This window comes from Clinocottus analis, unplaced genomic scaffold, assembly GCF_023055335.1.
Source record: "Clinocottus analis isolate CAN_PGR_092001 unplaced genomic scaffold, fCliAna1.0.p SCAF_8, whole genome shotgun sequence".
Lineage (NCBI taxonomy): Eukaryota > Metazoa > Chordata > Actinopteri > Perciformes > Cottidae > Clinocottus > Clinocottus analis.
The window spans coordinates 4,851,727-4,871,520 of record NW_027176240.1 but is presented as its reverse complement, the minus strand read 5'-3'; the positions used below and the strand labels follow the sequence as shown (position 1 = coordinate 4,871,520).

At 40.9% G+C, this 19,794-nt stretch overlaps 4 protein-coding genes across 6 annotated transcripts in view; 2 read left to right on the top strand and 2 right to left on the bottom strand.

Moving 5' to 3' along the window:
- Positions 1–6,223, bottom strand: part of srbd1 (S1 RNA binding domain 1) — a 45,184-nt gene extending 38,961 nt beyond the window's left edge. The window contains exons 1-9 of one of the 2 annotated variants that reach the window (XM_068568129.1): positions 6,150–6,223; positions 5,697–5,771; positions 4,994–5,411; positions 4,400–4,618; positions 4,050–4,216; positions 3,149–3,266; positions 2,858–2,996; positions 2,632–2,728; positions 2,268–2,451 (exon numbers count right to left, since the gene is read on the bottom strand). In XM_068568129.1, coding sequence (XP_068424230.1) covers positions 2,268–2,451; positions 2,632–2,728; positions 2,858–2,996; positions 3,149–3,266; positions 4,050–4,216; positions 4,400–4,618; positions 4,994–5,411; positions 5,697–5,710 — 1,356 coding nt within the window. In that variant the 5' untranslated portion in view covers positions 5,711–5,771; positions 6,150–6,223. Of the gene's footprint in view, positions 1–2,267; positions 2,452–2,631; positions 2,729–2,857; positions 2,997–3,148; positions 3,267–4,049; positions 4,217–4,399; positions 4,619–4,993; positions 5,412–5,696; positions 5,856–6,149 lie in introns of those variants that run through there. The other variant, XM_068568130.1, reaches the window with a different exon arrangement.
- Positions 6,224–7,421: 1,198 nt separating this feature from the next.
- On the top strand, positions 7,422–11,299 carry cd74b (CD74 molecule, major histocompatibility complex, class II invariant chain b). The gene is made up of 8 exons (XM_068567742.1): positions 7,422–7,558; positions 7,677–7,765; positions 9,133–9,302; positions 9,524–9,588; positions 9,781–9,811; positions 9,895–10,107; positions 10,510–10,557; positions 10,729–11,299. The coding sequence occupies exons 2-7, from the start codon at positions 7,695–7,697 to the stop codon at positions 10,548–10,550; spliced, it is 591 nt and encodes a 196-aa protein (XP_068423843.1). The 5' UTR covers positions 7,422–7,558; positions 7,677–7,694; the 3' UTR covers positions 10,551–10,557; positions 10,729–11,299.
- Positions 11,300–13,435: 2,136 nt separating this feature from the next.
- LOC137779647 (SLC35A4 upstream open reading frame protein-like) lies at positions 13,436–17,884 on the bottom strand. 2 transcript variants are annotated; one of them, XM_068567744.1, is made up of 5 exons: positions 16,836–17,884; positions 14,806–14,921; positions 14,058–14,156; positions 13,804–13,912; positions 13,436–13,728 (listed from the first exon to the last, which is right to left on the bottom strand). In XM_068567744.1, the coding sequence occupies exons 1-5, from the start codon at positions 16,999–17,001 to the stop codon at positions 13,715–13,717; spliced, it is 504 nt and encodes a 167-aa protein (XP_068423845.1). In that variant the 5' UTR covers positions 17,002–17,884; the 3' UTR covers positions 13,436–13,714. The 2 variants fall into 2 exon arrangements, with proteins under 2 accessions (XP_068423845.1, XP_068423844.1); XM_068567743.1 differs by having other exon boundaries at positions 13,436–13,912.
- Positions 13,824–19,794, top strand: part of LOC137779644 (inactive phospholipase D5-like) — a 60,040-nt gene continuing 54,069 nt past the window's right edge. The window contains exons 1-3 of the mRNA XM_068567736.1: positions 13,824–13,935; positions 14,013–14,028; positions 14,112–14,186. The gene's annotated coding sequence lies outside the window, so the exon portion shown is untranslated. The remainder of the gene's footprint in view (positions 13,936–14,012; positions 14,029–14,111; positions 14,187–19,794) is intronic.

Genomic DNA, 19,794 nt, shown 5'->3' with positions numbered 1-19,794 from the left:
GAAGAAGACCTCAAATCAAATCTGACGGAATTAAATCTGAGCTAAGCATCTCAGCTCCATATGTCAAATGGCTTTAAGACATACCAAATACCAGAGCTTTGTATACACTAACTTTAGAGAAGGAAGGAAACAGTTACATCATTCTATAAAGGGAAACATCCAGGGGACTTTTTATCTTCCATAACTCTCTGTAATGTGTTTTTTGGGGATGAAAAAAATGCATCACCTCAGAGACATTTTTTATAATAAAATAAAATGGGAAAATACCAAATATTCTCAGGTTTCAGCTCCAGGTTTTCTTTGTCTTGTGCGATTAGATAAATAAATGTTCTTGGGTTTTTGAATGGTTGGTGGGACAAAACAAGTAATGTGTTAGAAACCCTCGCAGCATTTTATTGGCCAAACCATTAATGATGGTCAGATTAACTGAAAAAGAATGATAGCATCAACTGCAGCTCCATAACTGAGGGATGTTTTATCCTTCTTCGGTCTTTATATACTTATATATATATATATATATATATATATATATATATATATATATATATATATATATATATATATGTATATATATATAAATTATCTTTGTATGTCTTCTTATTCCAGCGGTTCTTAACCTTTTTTTTTAGTGAAATACTCCCTGAGGAATTATTTTTCAGCCAAGAACCCCCTAACCAGGTTAATGCATTTTTGGTTGAAAAAAACAATTCAATACACATAAATAACAATGTAATGCTAATTTTAAATATATACTTTTTAAAGTCTCAAGTTCCCTCTGGGGTGCCTTCAAGTACCCCCATTTGAGAACCAACGCTTTAGTCGAATCAATTAAAATATGCAAAATTCAAGACGTTTCCCTTTTTTTTTTTTTAACTAAAACATTATAAATAAACCAGTTTCTGTTGTCTGCCACCACATTATGTTCTATCTACTGGTGAACTTGCAATGCAACTCTAAAACCTTTCTATCCCTCCCTTCATAAAATGCCCCGTCCTTTTCCTTTAACAAACCACCAGAGCAGGGGCTTAATAAAAATGTGCTAAAGCAAACGGGCAAGTGTGTCCTCACACACATGCCTCCTGTCAAAACACATCTCCCACCTGCTCCCCCTTCGCGACAACTTGACGGCTAGAAAAGGTTCATTTTAGCCGGAATCCGACAGCTAGCAGGGTCACGGCAGCCTGTGGATTAACGCTCCATGACAAAGGCGAGTCATCGAATTAAAGGCCTCTCATTCACAGGAGAGAAGACGGGGGAAAAGGGGAGGTGTGGAGTGGAGGGCTGAGGTTTAGTCAGAAAAAGAGGGAGGGAGGCAGAGCGAAGCGAGAGAGTGACGGACGCACCTCAACGTCGCTCATCTGTTCATTCGCTCTCTCTCCCTTCACCCCCTCTCCCCCGTCCTCGCGTCCGCCTGTGGGCCCAGCAGCAGTAGCTGTCACTACAGGAGAACGCCTGTCAATCAAAGCCTCCTAATCCAATGGCATGTCGGCAGGGGACATGTCACATATGTTAAGAGAGGAGAATGAGGGGACTTGCAGGGTGGTGCTTGTGTGTGAGCAAGTGTGTGTGCGCATGAATGTATGTTTATGGAATTGTATGACTGTAGGGCAGAGCGCGGTTGCCAGAGAGTGTGGTGTGGCAGAGAGGCAGCGGCTGATGGAAGTTGTGGTGACACATGAGGCCCGGGACCAATTCTGAGTAACCCACTAGTCACTAGAGGGACAGAGGGGGAGCCGAGGAGGCAGAGCAGGACACAAGAGGGGTACATTTTTGAGGCACAGACAAGGCTAACTGCGACTGACATGGCTAGCATTCAGAAGCGGCACAGTTGAAGCAGACAGAAATGACACAAACACAAACAGATGGTGTGCATTTGTTTGTATCTGTGTGTGTGTGTGTGTGTGTGTGTGTGTGTGTGTGTGTGTGTGTGTGTGTGTGTGTGTGAAACACAATACAGGTAAAACCTTCAGAGTGGTTGAGAACACTTGATTAGTTGTGTTGTGATATTATTTGTCCACTTAGTTATACCATAACGGCTTGTTGGGAACGTTGTATTTGTACTTTCTAGCAGCAATAGCCAAAGGTTTGGGAGAGACATTCATAACAACAAACACCAGGGTAAACTTTTCAGCTCAACACCAAAAACCCACCCTTCAGTGTTATTACAAAATTATAGGTATCATGAAATTCCCAAGTAGGAGTGCAAAAAAAACGAGGAAGGAAGAAAAGCAGGCAGGGAGGAACCGTAAACTGGTCTGTCTTGCTACCTGATGTGGCTGGATGCGGTGGATGTTGCAGGTGAAGTCGACGTAGAGGTGGAACTTGTCAATGTCCTTGTTTTTGTTTTGCTGGGCCCCTGGTTTATTGTGGCCTTCTGCAGACTGCTGCTCTCTTTCTTTCAGCGCTGACTTGGACACAGAAGACTGGATGGTCACATGTCTTTTCTCACACCTGATGCAGCAAAAGAAAAACAGATGGAGAGAGTGAAGGAGAGGGTACTGTATCATTATCAATGTAGCAGGTACAAGATAGTCTGGTACCAATATCAATGTCACACAGACCACTGTAAAAAAATTTAAAAAAAATCAAACCTCACAAAAATCAAGAAACGTTATGTGAATATGTTCTCACAATGTTTTCACGTAGGTGAGTGTGTCAGGGTCTTTGGCTATCATATCAGCCAAGATGTGCTCCACACCTGTCGCTACTTCTTCCATCGATGACAGACCTGATACACAAAAACACACACGTACCATATTTGATCACAGTCACCTTGTGGCAAACATAATTTCAACAATATTAAGGGTTGTGTTTAATGTCTGAAAAGATGTTGGGTGCCTGTGTGTTCATGTCTTACCTTCAGTACCAGGTTTTACCCACGCACTTAAATTCAGAGTATGCGGTGAGTCCATGAGTGCAGAGGCAGCCACCTCAAGGCCAAGTGCTTTGGCTCTGCGAGCCTTTGATAGCTTACTGCCTTTTTTATAAGGAGAATACTACACACAAAGACAGAAGCACAGGACTGAGATGGCTGGTAAGGATAGGTGTAAGAGCCACATTCTGTGCAGATAAATTATATTGCAACCAGGCATTACATCGGCCAATTTAAATGGTAGATATTGCTTTAGCATAAAAATGTGATTCTGACCACATGATCCAGTTCGTCAGCTGATCGGCAGCTTCTCAGAGTTTGTTCCAGCTCAGTGGTCAAAACCCCGTCTTTTTTCAGGGTCTGAACCACAGACTTGGTCTTCTTGGCTAGAGAGCTGAGGCAACACACATACACAAGTAAACAAAAAGAAAATGAGAACCTGATGATATATAAAACAGAGCAAAATGATTACACACACACACGCACAAACAAAATTACGTGACACATAAGTTAAACAATCACAAACATGCGATATTGTTTCAGGCTCATAGCTTGACCACTAGCACCATCAAGTGGCCAGTGTCAGAAAGGCCTGCCCAGCTCATATAAGAAATTATTTCAGTTACACCTTGACGGACACCTTCAGGCTTACGTGAGAAGTCTGAAGAGGAATTTCCACTTTCAGCACCCAAACAACGACCCAAAGCATACATCCAAATCAACCAAAAGATTAAAGTTTTGTATTGCGGCCCAGACCTGAATCCCTTTGGACATCTGTGGGTGATGTGAAGAAGGCTGCGCACAGGAGATACCGTTGCAATCTGACAGATTTGGAGCACTTTTGAAGAGTGGGAAAATATTGCCACATCAAGATGAGCCATGAAAATAGACTCTTACCCAAAAAGAGTGCTATAATAAATCAAAAGGTGCTTTAACACAGTATTAGTTTTATGGAGTGCATATTTAAGCAACCAGGTTATTGAATTTTTTTTTTCTTACATAACAAAAGCCTGGCATTTAAACAGAGGTGTGTAGACTTTTTATATCCACTGTATACATTAGACTCTGCACCTAAATATGCATATGGATGCATTGTATGAGTGCTGGCAAGAGTAGGTAATATGGTGCCTTAGTTTCTTTTATTTGTGTTTAATTTAAAGACGTTTTATTTGCCTACCATAGCTCCTCATATATTAGCTGGACGTCTCGGACGGCATCGGCGTCCATATGGTTAATCATCTCTTTGCGATACCGCACCATGAATGGCACTGTGTTCTCCTCACGAAGCAGCTTAATGACATTTACACACACCCATCGCTCCACACATGTCAGGGTGGATAGCACCTGAGGGGAGGAACATATGCACATATCCAAACAGTTAATCTATAGTATATACACAAATAGTTAGGCAGGCAGAAAGATACCGCCCATATAAGCACAAACAATTTTAAACGGTTTGTACATTGTTAATAGCTTACAAGTAACACTTTTTCCACACAAAAAACACAGCAACAACCCCATTAATACCTCTATTAAATCCCAGTTCATATCGAGTTCATTCCTTTGAGTGTTTGTTCCCGGTAAATCAGTTGATCGTCCCAAGCAGGCCTCACTGGTCTTCTGTTTCTTTTGACAGGGCTCATCAAACGTGAAATCGTCCTGCACTTCCTCTTTCTTTGCTCTAAGCCCAGCTAGTGACGACCCCTCGCCTGACTGATGGGCATCTGACAAGGTAAATGACACCCTCTACAAGAAAAAACAATAGACAAGACCAAGAGAAAAACATTAAGGAAATTAGTGATGGCATATGTACTATGTTGCGTCAGCTATAGATGAAAGAGAGTTTTGCCGTCTATGTAAAGTAATGACAAGTCAGCAAAAATAATGCAACCTATTTAGTGGACTATTCTAAATGCAACAATGTTTGTATGTGTATAGTTCAGGAAAACTGATATATTCTAAATTCAGTCATACACTACCTTTATGTAAATTACACCAACAAATTGACAGCATTGCCAACACTACATCATCTTCTTGTTTGCCTGTGTGTACCAAGATGTAGTACTACTACTACTACTACTACTACTACTACTACTACTACTACTACTCCGGTCGTCTTACCTCCGACTTCATTAAGGTACTTGACCCACTCGGTTTGGCCCTCTGTCCTCCTGGACAGTCGGTTGGTTTTTCTCCTTTGTTTTCCGCAGCCGTATAATCTTTGCCTTCATCCATATTTGTCCTCTTCACTCCAGACAACACTGGTGCATCGGAATCCTTCACAACTTTAGGGGCCCGTGTTTTTCTCTCTGCTGCAGGTTTGCGTGGTGCCCTTGGTTTAGGAACTTTTGGCACTTTAGGCTCTTTCGGTTGTTTGGGTGCTTTTGGCTCCTTTGGTTTCGCAGTTCTCTTGGCAGCGGCTTTTTTCTCCCCGGCTGCGGCAGGAGCTTTGGTCGCCCTTCTTGGGGCTTTTGACTTTGGCTCTGTCGGCCTCCATTCATCACTATCTTCATCACTACTCATTGTCAGGTGAGATGACCTGATGGCAGAGTACAAACATGGAAAATTATCAAATTCCAATACTAGATGGAACAGAAGTTAGCTCTTTCTGCTGAATTTAGTATTTCTTCCCCGGTTAACCTGCATCCCTTCAACACTATAACAAGGCCAGTGTCTTGTGGACACTAGCCTTGTTATAGTGGAATAGTAGAGGAATAGTTAACGTTACATATTATAATCTGCATCTTTGTAACTATGTGTCAGTTTGTCAAAAATGGAAAACCCGGATGCCTGTTGTTGCAGAAAATGAATGAAAATCCCTTACGAGTCGGAGTCCATGTCTCTGTTTTGTTTTTTTTTTGTTGAAAACTTTGGCAGTTGTTCAGGGTCTTCGCATTATCTGTGAGAAATGGTTTGCGTTAGCTGGCGTCACACAAAACTCCGTTGAGGCTAAGGTGTACGGTTAGGTTATCCACAGTTGTTAGCTAACTCTACAATACGTCGCCAGCCAGCAATGACAGTTGCACAGAAAGCAGGGACATTGTATCTGTTAACTTTAGAAGCAACATGTATTTTTCCAAAGCAGACAATAGCTCTAACGCGTTTGCTGGCTACCAACAGCCAAGCTTAAGTTCACTTTAACTGTTAGTTTAAATTTGGCGCTTCATGCTGACGCTGGCAAAGTTAGCTTGCTAAATGTCACAAAGCTTGGCACAGACGCCTGTGTCACTGTCTACCAACAGAGCGGGAAGTGTAGGAAACATGTGTGTATTCATACCGTTAATAATGCTAAATTAATTCGTGGGTATTCCTTTGGAAATCGTAGCTAATGCTGAAGTGATGCCTGCTTCCTGCAACAATACGGGCTCAATAGGGTTCAACCAATCACATGCAACGCTTTCTTTCTCTTCGGTTGTCAAGTCAGCTTACAAGCACCTCTACCGCCCCCACTGGACGAGAGTGTACTGCAGGTTGGCTAATTCAAATGTCCTTTGGGTTTCACGCTGATGATTCGAAAGCTTTGAGACTATCCTAATTGTGATTTTTAAAATTAGCATCTAAATCTGTTCATTCTCTCATTTATTCAACTCATACTAGAGGGCAGGGAAACCTTGGTAAATTACCAACTAAGACTGTAGGCTGTTTGACTCAGATTTCTTTTTAACTTCAGTGTAAATTCCCAATTCTCGCCCTCATCTCACCACACACCCCACTGCACTCTCACTTCTTTATACCAGCCACTGCTTCTTAAATGTCAGACTACCATTGTGTCTCCATTTAATGGAACTTTTTTTGTTCCTCAAAAATGACAGTCAAAACTAATTTTAAAAAATGTGTTTAATGATATTAATAAACAGATAGATTGAACCAGTAGACACATATCAAATATTTAGGAGATGTGAACTCCTTTAGTTGAGGAGAACCTACGGTAAACTATGTATTAGCTTGGTTTTAATAAGTGTAGATCATTGGATTATTTCAGTTGACCTAACAAGTTTGAAAGACAAGTTGGCACATCATGTGTATATGTACATATACAGAGAGGCAAGATGGCATAATCCAAGTAGATCTCTGAGCAGAATGTGATGATATTTATTTGAAATGTGTAAAATATATAAATAAATAATAAAAGATAGGATAATGCTGGCCTGCTAGAGGTTGTGGGACTTCAAAATTCATCCAGAAGCTACGATTGGGGGTGAACTTGAAATAAAATAAGAAAATCTGCTCATACCAAATCACTAATCACTAATACTAATAAGATTGGTACAGTATGTATTTATAATGTATTATATTCAATGTAATATGGTACAGATGTCCATTTTTTGTAGTCATATACTAATTAAATCCATCCCTAATTATTACTCTATCATTACCATGACGTGGTCTGCCAACAAATATGAAATTATTTACCAATGTAAACAACACGGATATAAAAAGGTAATGTCATGTCTCAACCAGTTTCAAAATTGCTATTGTGTCTACCCGGTAACAGGTGATGCGTGAACACGAGGAACCAATCAGAAATTCAGTTTGGAAAGAACGCAGTCCAGGTTGTCCGTGTGGGTTTCCCCCCCCCCGCTGTTGCTTTCAGTTCCTTCTGTCTCTCTCATCAGCCTTTAAAGTACAACAACCCGCTGAATTCTGTCATTAATATTCGTGAAGCAGCTTGCAACTTGAATTAAGGTATATTTCATGTGAATGTCCTTACTTTAATTGTATGTGTGTGTTTTATTTCGGCAGCATCAGCAGCATTATATGTGTTTCATGTGTTTTATGTGTTTATGTCTGTGTGTTTTTCCAGGTTTGTGTCAGTGTTAAGATGTCAGACCCCGAGATCCCAAACCAGCCTCTGCTGGCAGATCGCAACCAGCAGGCAGGCAATGCACAGAGGTAAGGGTTGTGTATGTTTATCTATCTCTATGAGGTCCCAACACTACAGGACCAAAATGTTGGTCTCTACAAAGTTAGTAACCATGTACTGTAAATCATGTGCGTGTTGGTATTGTTATTGTTACAGATAGATATCTTTTTTTTTTTTTAGTATGTGAGATTAATAAATAGAAAAAAGAGTTTCCTATTTTGTCTTAAACGTGTCTGACGTTTGCATTGGTGGGACCAAACATTGAATATTAATGTTGTAATCTAATTATCACAAAAAAGTTATGCTTCAAGTTAAAAGTAAGCTTAATGTAAATAATGTTCTCTTTTTTCGATTTTTGTTTTGTTTTACGGAACGCATACGACTGTCACCCATTGGGTTATATTTTTTATATATCTCTACTTCAAACAATCAGCAGACTCTTGAAACTGTGTTGAGCATCTGTCAGGATGAACAAAAACATAATATAACTGCTTAATGCCCTTTGAGGCAAATTATAATTAGTTTATATATTAGGTTATATGAACAGAATTCACTTGACTTGAAACATTTACTAACTGTAATAAAAGCTGATTTATTTTTCAAATAGTACACACATTATTAGAAACCAAGAAAAATACTTTCAAAAACTCATGGATATACATGTTTTGCCAAATAAAAAGAAACAAAAGGCTACAGTCCACCAAATGGGTTGTAATTCTACCAAAAGTCTGTGGATTGTCTTATTTTAGTCCATGAATTTTGTTTTCATGCGCGATATCTTCAATAAAAAAAATATAATTATTCGACCACACGACTGTACTTGACTTGTTTAACATCAGTTCAGTACAGAATAGACATCTGTTAGCTGAGATTTAAAAGTGCTCTCAGAGAAGACATGGCATTTCAAGTAAGGAATTTTAAATCGAGAAAAAGGCAAAACAAGGGCATCGAAAAATCTTCAACTTTCACTCCGGGGTCTGCCTGGCAACAGCAGATACTGTTTATGCGAGAGAGAAAAACACCACGGCTGAAGTTCCTGTTTCAATGAAAAGCAGTGAACCTCAAAGCATAAACCAAAAGGAACACAACATATCGATCTCTTTTCTCACATACAGCTTTAGCCCATATGACCTCCTTACTAGTGGTAGATATCGATTAGCAGTGAGTGTCTTTTTCTCCTTTTTATAAAAAAAAAATCAACAATTAGAAAGACACATTGATTCTTGAGCAGTTCAAATGGCTGATGCACAGCAGCGCCCTGTCATATTAAAGGCTTTTTCTTCATATCCTGTCTGTACTTCCTTTTTTTTGTTTGTTTCTGATTGAATTTCATTCAGTGAATGTCCAACATGTCCGCTCTACTCTCCTCACTTCCTCCCTCCTCTTTGCTCTCCAGTGGCCGCTCCTCCCGGGCCTATAAGGTGGCAGGTCTGACCCTGCTGGCCTCCGTCCTGATTGTGGGCCAGGCGCTGACCGTCTACTTCGTCTTGAGCCAGAAGACGGACATCAAGTCTCTGCGGGAGCAGAACAACCACCTGGACTTGGAGATGAAGAAGTCAAGATCTGGTGAGGAGGCTGAGTTCTGTTCGGATTATTGGATGTTGTTGACATTTAGCGAAAATGTCAACTTTCCGAAAAACACCCAGTGACCTGCAATATGCTTCACGATAAATTGATCTACTTCCTGAAAGCCGGTTGAACCTGATCTGAAGTCGGATGTGACTTCCTCCTGGTTTTTTTCTTCTTCTTCCTTCTGCCTCTCACACGGTTTCTCTTTGTGTCCGTAGTTGCCGTGCCCATGCGGATGTCCGTGAACGCCTTGCCCGGCCTCATGGATCTCTCTCTGGACGAGGTACAAATGAATATACCACAAGACATACTCAACATGTTTGATATTGATACATTTGTTTTGTAAAGCAGAACGTTGCATATTTGCCAATAAAGACGATATCATCTGATGTAGAAGCCAAGCAATTTCATCAGTCAGGCTTGAAGATGTGGTCTCCACCTTCTTCTCACTTTTCTATTACTGATTGTATTACAGGAGGCTTCGCCCAAAGACACAGAAAAAACTGGTATGTTCTGTCTATATGTACTATATCCATACGTACACACAGACACACACACATTTAAGTCCTCTCCTCCTCTCGTCTCTCAGTCCCTCAGAAGGCCACTGTCTGCCAGCTGGAGGCAGCCGGCATCAAGCGTGTGGAGGTGCCGGGCTTCCGGCCGCTCTGTGACGGGCGCGGCCTCTACCGGGCCCAGCAGTGCTTTGTGGATCAGTGCTGGTGTGTGAACCCGGCCGACGGGCAGCAGATCCAAGGATCCCTGCGCACTGGACAGGCCCGCTGCGGCGATTCTGTGCTCACTGGTGAGATAAAGTAACTGTTCATGAAGTCAGATGTATAATAGATCAAGATATTTTTGCGGTCATATGCACAGATAACAGTTACCTGGTATCTCCTAACGCAGAATTACAATAAACCAAAATAAGGCACAAAATATGATAACATATCATTATGAGGGTTTAGTGGATGGATATATGCTGGATTTTGCCCAGAGCCAAGGAACCAGAACTTACTGTTTAGTGTAGATCCAATATCTTATTTTTGACATTGTATAAATGAAATACTGCACTGATTGCAATCCCATTATCGCCAATTACTTTTTTTATTGTTTTGATGCAGTTTCAAAATATATTAACATGTATATTGTTAAAACAATGTATATTTGAGCTACAATGCCGTTGACAGGGAAGTTTCTGTCTCTGTAGGCAGCCTGAGCAAAGTGCTGGCTCTGCCTGAGGATGCTTGATGCTGTGGTGAGTACTCATCTCCTCGCCTTCTCCACGCACTCATATCTGAACGCATTGCTGTTTGTAGGAAGTCATGAGATGCTGCTGTCATTTCAACGTAGATTAAACCTGTCCTGTCAAGAAGTGATGCTTTCTGCTTACTTTGTCCTTCTGTTTTCTGTCTCTCTTTCCTGGAAGGCGATGACATCTCCTCCAGACGCGAGCAACAGTTCAACTCCAAATCAGGACATGTTGCATAGTCATCAACTTCTAATTCCCTTCATATTGTTAGTATTCATAAGCATTTAAGGCTTTATATACTGCTGGTAAATAAATAAAAAAGTATAGTCGTTTATCTGCTTTCTTTTATCTTATTAGTTCATTGCAACTTGTCTGCAACCTATACCAAATGGACTGAGGTGACTTTTGCTATTGATTACATTCCACCATCTCCAGGTTTTTCTTTTTTAAATGGTTGGTTAAAGTAAAATATGTGTGTGTTGTTATATTCAGATATTGCATTTTATCATTCAATTCAGTCAGTTTGATGAACAAAAAAAAGTCGATGCCGGGAAGTTTGTAAAGAGCGGTGAATGTTTTACAAAATATACTTTAAATATTCAGATAAACAGTATGGTCACTTGAATCTTTAATGTCTGGCTAAAGGGAGAGGACAAGTATCGACACACATTTGGGCACAATCAGGAAACAGGTTAAACTGTATTTTTCCCATTTATTTGAACAATCCAAATAAAAATCTGAATGACAATTCCAGTTGTTTTTTCTTTTACAATATCACAAAGAAATGTCCAAGCGAGTGAAACCCCATGATGAAAAGACAGTGACATGAAGCACCATCCATTGACCCGTATCCTACTTCCCATAGCACATCAAGAGTTTAAAGCAAGGTACTCCTTAAAAAGCAAGAATAATATATGAGATCGTAAATAAAGAAACAGAGCATGCAATACAAAGACAGTAACCATGATTGTCAATAGGCACAAGTTATTTCTGTGTTCCAGTTATCAAACATATAGCACACGTTCCAGACAAAGTACAAACCAAAAGGAACAACCTCAAACTAAACTCAAATATGGCTTTTTTTTTGTGTCTAATACTTGTTACAGGCCAGACTGTGTACATAAGCATTGTGCGTTAAAATTCACTGCAGCAATACAGTACCCGTGGTCATTAAAATTAAACAAAACTACTTCTGGGTTTAATTGTAAAAATAACTGCACAGCAAAATAAAAATGTTAATTGCATGTCTGCTGTATTGTCAGTTGTGCTACTGTTAAGGTGTTTATTTCTTCGCATTAGGTTTCCAGACCTGCAGCGACAGCATTATTTATGGACGTAATATTGACATTTATCCATTTTACACTTTTAATGTCTTCCTCATAAAACACTTTTCAGTAGGAACAACTCATAAAAGCATGACGCTGACGCCACATTTTAGTAAACATGTCACTGCATCATAGATATTCTTTGACAGGTTTTGATATTGCTTCGGACACAAAACAAAATAATTAAGCGTTGAAAGACAACGTAACAACTTTATATCCCTAAAATCCATTCAAGTGCAAAAGATCAACTAGTTTCCAGCATAAGAAAGAGGAAGCCGAACCCCATCGGGAAAGGCTATTGCACACGCAGCATGAGATGATATTATGTTCAGACTAGAGTAGGCACTGCTAACATTATATATTTTTAATAAAATACTCCAAATACACACACACTTTCTCGTTTTGGTAAAAACAAGTGCAATTAAATCTACAGATTTCAAGAAAATGTTCACTTTGGCATACATTTTATTTTTTTAAAGCAGTTTGAGGTGGAATATATAGAGAAATATGTGGGTTTTTTTGACTCACGTGTAATTTTTGGAGTCATAGGCTATAATTTAAAAATAAAAATGTCTTACAAAGTGTAAAATTGACCTTTAATGAGGTATGTTCCACCTCCAACACCTGCAAAGTTCACACCACACCAGTTTTTGCTCTGACACCTCCAAACATGAAGGGTTTCAACAAGTTTTACACTGAAGAGCAACCTGAGTGGGAGATGAGAAAATATGTACACGCTTTATCACCCCAGAGAGAAAAAAGTGCACATTAGTAAAGGTTGCTATAATTGATTTCTGACCACTAGAGGGCAATAAGTGACACATTTGTTATTGGAAAGACTAAAGATATATCTGTACAGCAAAAGGTATATAGTGCGTTTCTCTCTAGTAAACTGTCTAAAGAAAGAAGATGACATAGCCAAGACAGCTGGCCTACACATGTGGATAATGGTCGGTCTCATTATATATCAATTAGGGCTGGGCAAGTTAACGCATTAATATCGCGTTAACTTTTCAATCGATTAACAGCGTTAATTATTTGATCATGCGTTAACTGCGTTTAAAAATAAATAAATTTGGGGGGCTTTTACTTTGAAGGCGAATAATTTTGGTCCGCCCTTGCACTTCCGCAGCATTACCGGACTATTTGCCGACTTAGGCGTGGTTTGTCCCTCACATGGACCCTTACTGTTGAACAGTAGCTGTTCAGAAAAAAAAAAGAAAAAATATTTATCAACTATATATGTATGTATGTTAACTTGTTGTTGCTCCAGAGTGCCTGTTGTATTGTTCTGATAACATTACTTTAAAATAAAAGCATGCAATACACTATTTTTTTACTTCATTGTTGAATTTGGCGCATAATGCGATTAATCACAGAAAAATCATGCGATTAATCGCGATTCATTTTTTTCAGCTTTGCCCAGCCCTAATATCAATACATCTTCTGAAAGCCCATACTGTGCGGAGGATAGGGTTGAGGCAGTTTTAATTATTCTGTCCTAGGCAGCAGTCTAAAATACAATCATTGACCTTATTGGAAAGAAATACAGGGCCTGCTTTGTTTGAATGATCTGAACTGTAATCCTTTCCGCATTCTGCTAATGCGCTCAATATATAATACATGTCAGTCACACATATTCGAAGCAAGAGTTGCCTTACTCCATAAATTTGCTTGCTACTTAAAAATATCCCTATTCATGTGGAACCCGAAAAATATAAGTACAGAAAACTTTTTCATGAAATATGTCTCTGTTCCCGTTTGCAGCTGTAGTGGCGCCCTCAGCTTGCAGATGTTTCTCCTGGTCTTCTACTCTTCTTACTTCTCCTTCTGTCCTCTTATTTGGAGCCTCCTTTAAATTTGCGTATGTAGTCTTTGATGGTGGTTTCAATGTTGGGAACGGCATAACTTTGTGCTGCATAGATACCTGTACACGTTCCTATGGCAACGCCCATCAAAGCTGAAGAGCGAAACCTTGCAATAACGTAGCCGGCCAGGAAACCCTTCAGGAACGGAGAACCCAGCAGACTGCCTCCCTGAGGGGAAATGGAAACGAGAGGTTAGACCTGGTAATAGTAGCCTGACCAGTGATTATATATCTACACATGTTTAATAATTGCTTTGCGTGGGAGCAAGACTTAAGGCATTGCACGTAAGTATTAATGCATGTGTGATCTTCACCGGAGGAACCCCAGCCTGTATCTCATCCTCCATCCGTCTCTGGATGTCTTCCAGCTGGTCCTTCAGCTCCACCAGGTCCTTGAGCTGGTCCAGAGGACCCTGCATTACACAATGGCAAACATACAACAGGTGAGCGGACAAGGGTTTCTATAACAAAAGATCTAAAAACGGTATAACATTGTAAGTGAAAACAAAATAACTACGCGTGCTGATAATTCTCACGACTTCAAACACTGAAGACCCAATAATGAGCCTACCATTTATATTAACATATTTCCACACAACTGGGACTTAAAGTTAAAAAAAAGAAATTGCAAACATGGGATATTTATTAAAAGGTTTATCAAAACATAGTGGTACGATTCATCAAAACTGAGTCCACTTGCTCTTCCTTATTGTCGTGAAGTGTTGGAGTCACTGCCCTCACATGACGTTAATTTGTCAGCGAGCACACGTTAATAGAATGTACAGTGTTAACGCAGAACGTTAGCTGCTAGGTTACATCAGCTAACGTAAATCATCGCTATATTAGTAGCAGTGGGTCAGCTAGCTAGGTAATAGCCTGATGCTAGGTTCAAGCTAACGAACACCAGACTGCTAGGCGACGACAGGCTTCAACCTGTTCTAGGTTACGTCATACATTCCGCCTAGAGTGAGGACCACTGAGCGACATTGTCGGTCAGGCGGGTTGTTTTGTTAAGACGGTGACTACAATGTGAAGTTAGCGAGGAAAGTTGAAAACTCCGACCTTGTCTCCTGCCATAGTTTCACTGTGTGTGTGTTGGAGTCTCTTCTTCTTCTTCTTCCTCGTTTGGCTTTGTTGAAAAAGCGAGTTTACTGCCCCCTTCTGGATAAATAAGAAGCCTGTTCCGGGTACAAGAAGGGTTCCTCATTAGTTACAGCCTAGAAACTTTCATTAAAAAGGAAGACTCTTTAAGAACAAGTAATTACAGACTGTCTTTCTGAGTATAACATCATTGTACTATGCATGGATAGTGATTCAGGGTTAGGATGAATAGATGAGCATTGAACAGACATCTCCAATAGTATTTGAAGACCCTTACGTTCAAAATGTTGTGATATAGCATAATTATATAACACAGTACTTGCATTAGAACATTTTATTTTGCATGCAAATTCTGCAGCTTTTCCAGCCACCCTCACATTGTTTTTAAACAGTCAGTATTCCCACCTATTTATAAATGTCTCAGGTACATCAAATCAGGAAAAACTCCCCCAAATAAACATTGTAAAAACCCTTTTGCAGGGGGAAAAAGGGAAGAAACAGTTTACCCGTTTAACAGTTCACCTGTTTAATTCAAATCAATTCAATTCAGTTCAATTCAGTTCAGTTCACAGGTGACCTAGTAAAAAGATCACCTGTTTACCAAGTGACCCGTTGAACAGATCAAGTGACCTGGTAAACAGGTGATCTGTTCAACCCTAATCTGGTAACCAGTTTAGGGTTGATCTGTTAACCAGGTGATCTGTTTATCAGATCACCTGGAAAACAGATCAACCCTAAACCCTAACCTGGTTACCTGGTAAACATATGATCTGTTTAACCCTAACCTGGTAAACAGGTGACCTGTTTGCCAGGTGATATGGTAAACAGGTGATCTGTTTAACAAGTGACCTGTTTAATATTTCACCTGGTAAACAGGTGATCTATTTACCAGGTGACCTGGTAAAAAGGGGATCTGTTAAATAGTTCACTTGTTAAACAGGTCACCTGTTTAGGTGATCTGTTTATCAGTTCACCTGGTAAACAGGTGACCTGGTAAAAAGGTGATCTGTTTAACCCTAAACCCTAACCTGGTAAACAAGTGATCTGTTTACAGGTGATCTGCTTACCAGGTGAACTGTTAAACACGTGATCTGATTGCCAGGTCACTTGGTTGAACTGAATTCCTGTTAAACAGATCACCTGTTTACCAGGTGATCTATTTAATAGTTCACCTGTTAAGGTGATCTGTTTACCAGTTCATCTGATAAGCAGGTGACCTGTTAAACAGGTCGTAAACTGTCCACCTGTTTACCAGGTAACCAGGTGATCTGTTTTCCCAGTGACCTGGTAAACAGGTGATATGTTTACCAGATGACCTGGTAAACAGGTTAAACCAGGTTTAACCTGGTGATCTGTTAAACAGGTGTTCTGTTTACCAGGTCACCTGGTTGAACTGAATTCACCTGGTGTGAACTGAATTCCTATTAAACAGATCACTTGGTAAACAAATGATCTGTTTACCAGGTTAGGGTTTAGGGTTAAACAGATCACCTGTTTATCGGGTTAGGGTTTAGGGTTAGGGTTACACAGATCACCTGTTTATCAGGTTGGGGTTTAGGGTTAGGGTTAAACAGATCACCTGTTTATCAGGTTAAGGTTTAGGGTTAGGGTTAAACAGATCACCTGTTTATCAGGTTGAGGTTTAGGGGTAAACAGATCACCTGTTTATCAGGTTGGGGTTAAGGGGTAAACAGATCACCTGTTTATCAGGTTAGGGTTTAGGGTTAAACAGATCACCTGTTTACCAGGTGACTTGGTAAACATATCCCCTGTTTAACAGGTGAACTGTTTAACAGGCAACCTGTTAAACAGTTCACCTGTTAAACAGGTTATTTACTAAGGTGACAATATAGTTGTAAAGTCTACGAGGAGCTGCTCTGATCCAATCACACAGAACCTGAAACAGACTCTTCGGCTTCGGTCTATGGCCTATGGAAGTGGAGGCTGCATCATGGTCTTTGGGCCTGTGAAAATTATTTGCAATTACTGACCTGATCTTTCTGACAACAGACGCCATGCTTGATCGAGTCCTGATGGTAAAAGCAGCGGGTTCCCTCGCTTGGGCTGTGGAAAGTTCTGCTGCAATTTCTTTTGTTTTTCTCTCATTCGCATCTGACTCGCTCTCATCCTGTGGTGGCAGTGGCCCGGCTGTCTCATTCACGCTGGAAGAATCGGACCCAGTCGAGAAGAAAGGGTCAGAAGAAACCACAAACCTCTCGTTGCCAGAAGCGCTTGTGTTACGCGTATAGCGATAAAACACAATGGGGTTGTCCTCGTCTTCATTTTCACACAGAGCGTTCAGGCCAGTAGAAGAATCGCACCAAGTCGTGGGGAGAGGGTCAGGAGAAACCCCAATTCTCTTGTTGCCAGAAGGGCTTGTGTTAAGCATATAGCGATAAAACACAAGGGGGTCGTCCTCGTCTTCATTTTCACTCAGATCGTTCGGGCCCAAAGAAGAATCGCACCCAGCCAAGAGGAAATGGTCAGGAGAAACCCAAATTCTCTCTTTGATAAAAGGGCTTGTGTGGCGCGGATAGCGATAAATCACAAGGGGGTCGTCCTCGTCTTCATTTTCACTCAGATCGTTAAGGCCAGTAGAAGAATCGGACCCAGTCGAGCGGAGAGGGTCAGAAGAAACCTCATTTTCACTCAGATCGCTCAGGCCAGTAGAAGAATCACACCCATCCAAGAAGAAATGGTCAGGAGCACCCCAAATTCTCTCGAAGCCAAAAGGGCTTGTGTTAATCGGATAGCGATAAAACACAAGGGGGTCGTCCTCGTCTTCATTTTCACTCAGATTGTTCAGTTTCTTCAGAATCCTGTCAGATGCATTAGTCTTTAATGGTGGGTCTTCGTCGTTATCATATCCCAGAGCAGACCTGATAAGACACTTAGCAGTTTTTGCAGCCCAAGGAACCACAACCCAGGTCAAAACAAAAATCGGCATATTGACTAAGATTTCTTTCTTCAAGTTGTAAAATACTCAACTGTGGAATATTCTTGCCACATCCTTCGTATATCCTTTGCCTTGAATGAAATGCCTCTATTTAAAGACGCGTGCCTTTGATACGTTCATGACGCGTCATGCAGTCATGCAGACGTAACTCGTTTAATGAAGGTCCTAGCTAGAGAGAGAGAGAGAAAGAGAGAGAAAGAGAGAGAGCGAGAGCGCGAGCGAGCGACGACGGTGACGACGACAAATACGCGCTGCCGGACGGCTCCAGTCCCGCCTGTCATTACATCTTACCCGGATACAGCACATACAAAAGATACGTTTTTCTGATTGGCTGTAGCCCATTTCTTTCTTTTTTTTGATTGGCTGATGAGTGGCTCCTCACGGTGGGCGGGGGGAATTCCTCCGTGGTGAGGGCAGCGCGCGACCAGGTCATGTCTGCGCGCTGCGGAACATTACATAGCCTAGAGTTTTTTTCCAGCGTGAGAAATACGATGTGTGGCGGTAGGGCGTGACTTAAGACCGAAATGCGTGACAGTCACGCTCAATGCGTGACACTTGAGAGCCCTGTATCCGGTCTAGCTAGCTAGTGGGCTAGCTGGTGGGCTAGCTGGTGGGCTAGCTGGTGGGCTAGCTGGTGGGCTAGCTGGTGGGCTAGCTGGTGGGCTAGCTGGTGGGCTAGCTAGAGGCTATATCTGGCCTAGCTAGCCCACGGGCTCCTATGATGCATCACAATTATTTGTGACCTATTTGGAAGCCTATTGCACAAAAGTGTTTATTTTAAAAACATTCAATCTAATCTACACTCAGAGGTGTGCAGTATTTCAGTTACTTGTATTTGAAATACGTTTTTTCAGTTATTTTGAGTGTTTTGTAATTTGTATTTGATCTGGCCGATAAAAAAAAGAATGCAATTTGTAACAAAATACTTTAGAGTGGACTGTATTTTAAATACAAAATACATTTATTGTGTTTTCTTACATTTTTTGCCACCAGTATTTTGTATTTTATTTTGATACATTTATTTGAGGGGTATTTTGTATCAAAATACATTTTGATGTATATTTGCTCATCTCTGTCTACATTGTAGTTTGTATAAACCCACATATTCTCACTCCTATAGCTGACTGAGAGGAAGATGAGAGGAATCAATCCCATTAGCTCGGGTTTCTACTGTAGAGAGTGTGCAGGCTGAGCCTTTTACTTTTACTTACTAGTGCTGGGAGTCAGCATGAAAGAGAGAGAGCACAGCTTATTAGACACTAACAGGGTAGGGGGGGCACTATGAAAGAGAATTGTGAGTGAAGGATAAAGTGTCATGGAAGCAATTGGGTGCTGTACCACCCATTATTATTTTACTGCTGTAGAATTTGCACTATTTGACCTACAGTCTGAACAAGGAAGCAGCATTGTGGGGATACAACGATAGTGACACAAGTGACCCCTCTCAGTACTTGTGAACAGGTCACAAGTATTGAGATCCTAGATGAGCCACATGAGTGTGTGATTCGCAGAGCGACTGTAAAAATGCAGAGCGTGTGGTGACAGGAGGCAAAAGACAGACTGAGGAGGATGGAGAATGGATTTAACAGAGAACAAGAGTGTGATAACTGTAAGAAGAAGAAAAATATATACTTCAGACTAATTTTAGAAGGTTAATTCTGCCTAAATATGAACGACTGCTCCACTTGATGGTTTCTTCTGCTGTACCTTTTTACTCGAGAGGGCCTGAAAGTATTCTGCAGCACGGACGGTCCATTAACTTTTCCTCATTCGGGATTATTCATCGCAGGATGTAATGGTCGGATAAAACAGTGTTTGGCATTTGCTTTTGCGAGCGATGAGGCACCGTTCACGCACAGCAGGCGGGAAGAGCTGGAGGGAGCGATGGAGGTGAGGCGTCTCTGATCTTCAAAGCTGTTGATGGTTGAGGGGAGTTATTGATTTTGGCTGAGGCATATTTGGCTGACTAATCTTTGGATGCCACTGTAAAAGAA